General features: G+C 36.7%; 1 protein-coding gene across 1 annotated transcript; it reads right to left on the bottom strand.

Moving 5' to 3' along the window:
• Positions 1-3,849: 3,849 nt before the first annotated feature.
• Positions 3,850-5,835, bottom strand: LOC117123198 (short stature homeobox protein 2-like). Its single transcript, XM_033269053.1, has 2 exons — positions 5,597-5,835; positions 3,850-4,597 (listed from the first exon to the last, which is right to left on the bottom strand). Exons 1-2 carry the CDS (start codon positions 5,762-5,764, stop codon positions 4,328-4,330), a joined length of 438 nt encoding a protein of 145 aa, XP_033124944.1. The 5' UTR covers positions 5,765-5,835; the 3' UTR covers positions 3,850-4,327.
• Between the last annotated feature and the right edge of the window lie 1,491 nt (positions 5,836-7,326).

Genomic DNA, 7,326 nt, shown 5'->3' with positions numbered 1-7,326 from the left:
CTATATAACATGTCGATCATGCTACAGACGCTTTAATGCTCAAGCTGCTGCAAGACATATTCCGGTTTGTACCAACAGAAGGAGAGAAGTTGGCGACCCTGTGTCTTATGCCTTCCGGACAGTCCCAGCTGACTACGGAAGCAAAAATTACTATGCAAAACAGGTCAGAAAAGGCTTTGAAAATGATAGGCCTATATGCACTAACTGTGAACATACAGTAGTATAAACACATTTCTGAGGTATATTATTTATTCAAATTTTTTTAACAGTAAAATGCACATGGGTGAATTGTCTATGAATTGACTAAAGTTAAAAATGTAGGCCTATAATAGTTAACATGACGTGGACAGGTAAAATGGCGTGTGACATTGCTCATGATAAACATATCGAGTACGACCCTTCAATAAAATGCTTTTCATCGGTTGTATGAAACAAAATCTGGCTGTGAAAGTGAAGCCGGGGTTGAAAAGGTGTTTGGACCGATTAATTTCAGTAAAGTGTACGTTAACCGTAGGCTGAAGGACTATTTTAAAGGCAGGTATTGTTGAAGAATACATTTATATTGTGTGACTATAAACCCTAGATTAATCAACTTCAGGCGTTACGCCACTGATACTTTCTCAAAATTAGTGGAGCTGAGCTATAATGGGAGCTGAGTGTATATATATTTTAAGCATTGCATCACCATCATCCTTACGATCGTCATCATCATCATCATCATCATCGTCGTCGTCGTCGTCGTCGTCATTATCATCATCACCACCATCTATGTTTTCGTACCATTTGAATTTGTCTCTTTAAATCAATTTATTATATCAGTATGCGAAAACAATACAAAAACCAGTAGTACAACAAAAAAGCCCAAGAAGGATCATACACAACAATGACACTCAACACAGCAATGCAGTTTTTGAAGATGAGAGCGATTGGCCTGTTCCAACTAACAGAAGTTGTACATCAAATTCTAGCATATTCCCATACAACGGAAGCAGCACTGAGCGTATCTACCAAGGTCAGTTGTAAAACATTTACGATAAAGTTAGAAAAACTCAGATATTCGGTCGACATTTCCTTTAGGCCTCGCTCTTGGATATTGTTGCTAAAGGTGGCAGCGTTAATGTACGCATAAAATGCGTTGGGCATGCGTATGGGTTAGTAAATGAAAAGTTGTGATTGGTCAGGGTGATTGGCTCTCTGTAAAATGTCAAATAAAACAAGGTTTGCTATTTAAAGGACGAACCAATCAATTCAAAGACACTGATCGAAGTAATTCAGTTTTTACTAATTTACAGACTTTCATAATTACGAAAATCCGTTGATCAGACGTTTATTTATTATTCGCAAGCTTACGAAAACGATTACGAATTCGGATACGTCATCAAATTTGCATACAACCCTTCCCCAGTAGCATATCTGTCACAACTTAGGCGATTCATTTTTTGTTTGCATAAATGCAAGGATCATATTCAACTCGTTCAGCATAATTTTTAAGAATGTTTGAGGCACGAATGACGATGATGATAATGACGTATTCGTTTTCGTTATCGTTTTCGTAAGGTTTGCGAAATTTCTCTACTAACGTGAACATGTTTAGGAATGAACCCTGCTAATTTCCCACAAAACGACAGCGTGGGACAACACGTGAGTTTGTGGGATATGTGCGTATTCCTGGTCCTGTTCTGATTGGTCAGTTGTTAAGTTTGATTGACATCAAAGGTCCATTGCTATGAGGCAAAAGGCCCCAATGCAATATTTTCTCGGATTCTGGAATTTGAAAATATTAATCTAATAAAATTATTTATCGTTGACATTTTTTTGTTTTAGATCAACCTAATGTTTTTACAACTACTGGTTTAACACCTGTAATGATATCGGGAAACCGATACCGACAGTACCCACAGTCTGGGTATGTTAGATCACCACCAAAGAAAGCCATCTCACAACCTCGGATTTCAATATCACAGCAACCAAATAACGCAGTTCTTCATAGAAGAGGGGGCAATGCCCAGATAAGGTACCGTAAAGTTTAAGTTTGTTTTTCTTTTACACATAGTTGCCTATTTGCTCCAGTGCTATAGAGGACTAGCCGTTACTGCTTCTGATAGTTTGTTGTTATTGTCATTGTTGTTCATGAGAATGATGTTGTTTGTTTGATGATTGTGAGGATATAATGCTGTTTCAAGTCATGGGTATGGGATTGTTAGACAAATAATAACCATCAACCATCACATCGTTTTTTATAGAGTGTAACCTATAGACGAATAAGTGAAAATAATAATAATAATAATAATAATAATAATAATAATAATAATAATAATAATAATAATAATAATAACGATAATGATAATAATAATTATGATGATTATGTATAACAATATTAATAAATAATAGTGATAATAATTATGGTATGAAAATAATACTTTTCAAAACGTATTGGAAAACCTCTACCTCTGGGGTACCGGTCTCTTTAGTTTGAGGACTGATTGGTGTTATATTATTAGTGAATATACAGTCCATCATTTTTTACCACTTTGTATTTTATCAGACGTGATTAGCTGTTATTACACAAAATGAAGCGCTATATAAGTCTAAGTCAAACATATTAACATTATATAGGCCTACGCTCTCTTTTGTGTTTATACAGTCGATCATTTCCAGAACCGACGACCTCCAGAAAGCCCACGAGTGTTAGAGCCAGAAGTACTGTGAGTTCATCTGCCAGAGGTCCGGGTCGACAAACTGCAAGCCCACGTCAAAAACTATTACCAGCGAGGGAGAGTCACAATACAAACGGAAACATTGCGTACAGTTTTGGGAATTTGAATGTCTATTACGATGATTGATAGTTGTCTGATTTTGCAATATTTAAATGCATCGAGAAACTAGCATCGTTGCGCGCATGTGCAAGATTGTCAAAAATCAGTTGTTTCCAATTGGATTCGAATTACCAACGAAGCACCAGTCGGATACGGCGTCTGAATAGGCAGCAGTAGGTCCTGGGTTCGAATCCCTGTTGGTTCATTTTTTTAACACTCATATCGCTGTGCCGTATACAATCGACGAATGGCGTCGGAATATGCTTCAAAATATATATGTAACTGTTCAACCGTGGCAATATACAGTATTTTAAACCTGGACGTTATCGTGCAGAAATGGATTTATGTCACCGTCTCCTTAAAAGCTTGTAACCAGTGTTTATCGACGACGGCAATATTAAATGACAGAGTGTTATATAAAATCTCTGTTGCGTGTATACTTTGCAATACAATATGTTTATTTTTTAACGCTTTGTAAAACGTTTCATACATCTCAGTATATTATATTCATTATACTGTATTTATTTTTATATGTAATTACGTAATTTTTAACTCAAAAATGCATATATAATGTGACGTATGTAAGAAAGCCGTAAATATTGTATTTTTATTCTGATTATGCACAAAAATTTATGATATTGTGTATGTGTTAACTGACCAATATGCGACGATCTCTTACACGTTGCGATAGAAAACTTCAACATATTTCGCATTTGAAATAAACTTCTGTCAAATATTATTGACAACGCATTTTGTGTTTATGCAATTCTGTGTATGTATACATAGCTTGGCAAAACCTCCTTGTTTCGAATAAGCCGGACACACTGTGTCCCGACGACGGCCGTCGGCGCAGTGAGCAGTGCGTCGACGCGCGTGCAATGACTCCTTTTTAGTGACAATCCCCTCAGACTGCTGCCACCGACAATCAACAGACGTTGCGTCGTCAACCGCACGTACGGCCACCGCACGGCGCACCGTCTGCCCGGCTTTAGCTAACTAGCCAAAAATAAAGACACCCTTGGTTATAGGCATATTTAAACTTAACCATTTATTGAATGATTGTGTACGTATTGTAAGATTTCCACAAATTTTAATACTTCTACGGTACTAGGTACTCGGTTGTAGTTAATAACAACTGCTAATAATAACAAGCTAATGGGCTTGTAGAATGCAGTTTTTGGGACATGTGCACCTCATAAGACATGTTCAAGGTTTAAACATAATACGGTACAAAGTATATTATCATTAAACTGTCCTGGTTTAAAGGAACGACTAACTTTTGTTGATTTTTACAAGTAACATTATTCGCAATTCGGTATATCTGTAAACGTTGTGCTATTTATCTTTTGTTTAACTGAATAGAATATTAGTCTGTTTTGGTAAATATAATAATTCATTTACTGGCAACTTCATGGTTGATGAAATTCAGCAATAATAAAATCGGAGAATTCTATGGAGTAGTTTTTTGTATTATATAAATCCATTGATTGATTGATGGATTTATTTCTTTTCTACCAGTAATTTCCTCCTCCGCCTCCACCTCCACCACCGCCTCCTCCTCCGCCGCCGCCGCCACCACCACCACCTCCTCCGCCGCCACCTCCACCACCACCACCACCTCCTCCTCCGCCGCCTCCAGCACCAGCTTTGCATCTATTGTTTCTGCATCTTCCACGTAACTCTAGTAGGGTCTGTAGACCTCGGACAACATTGGTTTCTGTCTCTTCGTACTTCTTTTCTAATCCATCCTCAATTTCCCTTTCGATCGCAGCATCAAATTCCTAAGTGTCATCAGTGTCATCAGATAAAAAAAAAACATTGATGAAACTAACATAAAATTAAAATGCTCAGACTAATATATCGTAAACGATGTGCAATAAACGCGTTACAATTGTTTTTATATATATATTGTATAAAACCTAGTTCTTTTGAATAAGCAATAACGGTGTTTGTTTGCGGTGGATTTTCACAATTCATTCCAGTTAAGGCCAACTCAGACAGCGTCGTACGACGCAGCCCGACGCGATTTGTTGTCGCGATGATGTGCGTCGGTGGCAATCGCGTAGTAGAATATTAAACATGTTTAATATTTCTCACGACGGCTTTAAGACTGTCCCCGACGATAAATCGGGTCGGGCTGCGTCGGCCGACGCTGTCTGAGTTGGCCTTTAGATACACAAATCACCGGAATGTGTTTATTCTATGCTTCTGTTAATTTTGATAGCGGTTTCTTTGTAGATAATGTCAAGCGCTAGCACCCCACATAGATATGCCTTATTACCACTCCATGCCCACCCCAAACAGGCGAGCAATGAATAAATGCAGAATTAAAGTATTTTATAGGAAGATCACCATAGGCCTAACTCTTGTCTTTACATTTGCTTAGTATTTACTAAAACGTTCTTGCATTATTTTTTGTTTAAATATAATTGTCTTTACATTTGCTTAGTATTTACTAAAACGTTCTTGCATTATTGTTGTTTAAATATATTTTTTGTATTAAGTTTATTATAAAAAAAAAAACAAACAAAACATATTACTCATATCTGAATAGAGAAGTATAGGCCTATCACTCTTTTCACTCTATCTATTTCACTCTAATTAAATTGGAGTGAGTCACTTTATTGCACTCTTACTACATTGTGCATGTAGATAGTAGGCCTCTTTTACCTGTAGGTGTATTTTAAAAATATTATATAAGAATGGCCTAATCAATATTATTACTATTCCAGTCATATGTATAAAATGATTTAAAAACTTATGAAAAATAAAATACTTACTTCAAGTTCACGTTCTAATTCATCTTTGTTGGTGATGAATGCGCTGACGCACACTCCTAGTGTTAAGAAGACCACTATCCACTTGCTTAGAATAGCCATCGTCCGAAGTCGGTCGCAATCTCCGACGACTAACCACTGGTATCGAAACTTAAGGTGGACAAAGTTCATCTCAAATATGTGTTTAAGCAAAACGACCAATCAAAAACTTCCGTTATTGTAAAGATGAAAGCTCCTCCATAACCCTTAAGAACTTGGATCTAACTAAATACACAGTCTCTTTGAAATTTGGTTTAAACGAGATCGACTCTTCATAGAACAAATTTTGACATACAGACATATTTACACTAAAGAGACCCTGGATCCGAAGAAGAGGAATTGTGGGTTGTTCAATATTTACCTTAATTTAGCAAATTTGAACTTTCGGAATCCTTTTGTACAGTTTTTATGCATTTTTATTTTGTCAACGCAATAAAAAACAAGATGTACAACACAGTCTGCCTAAACGTTTGTTTTTTTGTTTTTTTTTGTAAATGGGAAAACCTCAAACATTAAATTGAAATTTTCAGTGGCTCATTAAAAAGAATCAGCGCTGCATGATAATTCTATAAAAGGTTTAGTTTAATTTGTCGTTCGATTTGAAAAGCTTGTGCTGATTTCACTGCAAAATTGACTTTCTATATGCCGGAATATGACCTTGAATATAAAGATTGAAAATAGAGAAGCGACTTAACACTGTCCTACCCTGAGCTTACAAAGCCAGCCCACAGTGGCGTAACGATGGGGCCCTGTGGATTTTTGAGAGTGGGGACCTTTTGAGTTTCAGTCGCCAAATTCATTGTGGGATTTTAGATGTGCTCGTTTATGTTTGTCATTGCATTCTACAGTAAACGTTTTTAACGACAAAGTAAATGATATGATACGAGTGGCAAATCCATGAATGTTAAATGATAAAGGGTCAATACTTAAAATGAAAAAAAATAGGGGCCCCTATAATTCGCCACTGGATATACAGTCGATTTTCAGGGACATTATGCTGATATGTATCAACAAAGGCCTTTTTGGGTCAGGGTACGAGATCGTGGACCATGTGGTTAGGGACCTTCGGGGCCCTGCGGACCGCCGCACGAAAGCGCATAGGCATTACGCCACCCATTCTAACACTGTTGTACCTAAAATTATATTTCTGTATGACGTTCATATATACTTTATCAACATGGTATCAAACATTTTCTTAATAAAAAATCTCAAATACCACCCCTCCCTCACGCTCGGTATGTCACACGTCAAATAGCCCCTTCTTACCAGATTTTTCTCATTAATTTCTTCACGTACTATTAATTCACATTGAGTTTATTTTGGATTATCCTTTTGATGTCTGTACTGTGTGGGTGGCGGGTGTCGTGCGTGACAGAGGTGACTGGGTGTGATGTGTACTATGCACTTACCTTTGTTATCAAAGTTTACACCTTCGCATTTAGGCCGTATTACAACATGATAGGTTATGGTTCAAGTATAACTATATTATTCAGCCGCATATAGCTTCATCTCAAAAGGTTGTCCTCACACTGAGGAAGAACACAGGTCGTGTTATAAAAATGTTTTGATTTAATAAATTATATCGCTTTATATTATGTCTACAACAGAAAAATATATATTATCATAAATAATTATATTTATATGACACGTTTCGAGCATATCTCATAATCAGGTATTTAAGTGTACATATATAT

Source organism: Anneissia japonica, unplaced genomic scaffold, assembly GCF_011630105.1.
Source record: "Anneissia japonica isolate Jap-2015-1 unplaced genomic scaffold, ASM1163010v1 scaffold288292_len1863012_cov191, whole genome shotgun sequence".
In the NCBI taxonomy this organism is placed as follows: domain Eukaryota; kingdom Metazoa; phylum Echinodermata; class Crinoidea; order Comatulida; family Comatulidae; genus Anneissia; species Anneissia japonica.
Note: the sequence above shows the minus strand (reverse complement) of the source record. Positions and strands in the feature narration are given on the sequence as shown.

Bases quoted from the DNA above. Each gene is read 5' to 3' on its own strand.
- LOC117123198 (XM_033269053.1), bottom strand. From the start codon at position 5,764: ATGAACTTTGTCCACCTTAAGTTTCGATACCAGTGGTTAGTCGTCGGA. The intron at 4,598-5,596 runs GTAAGTATTTTA...GATGACACTTAG, and splicing joins AATTAGAACGTGAACTTGAA to GAATTTGATGCTGCGATCGA.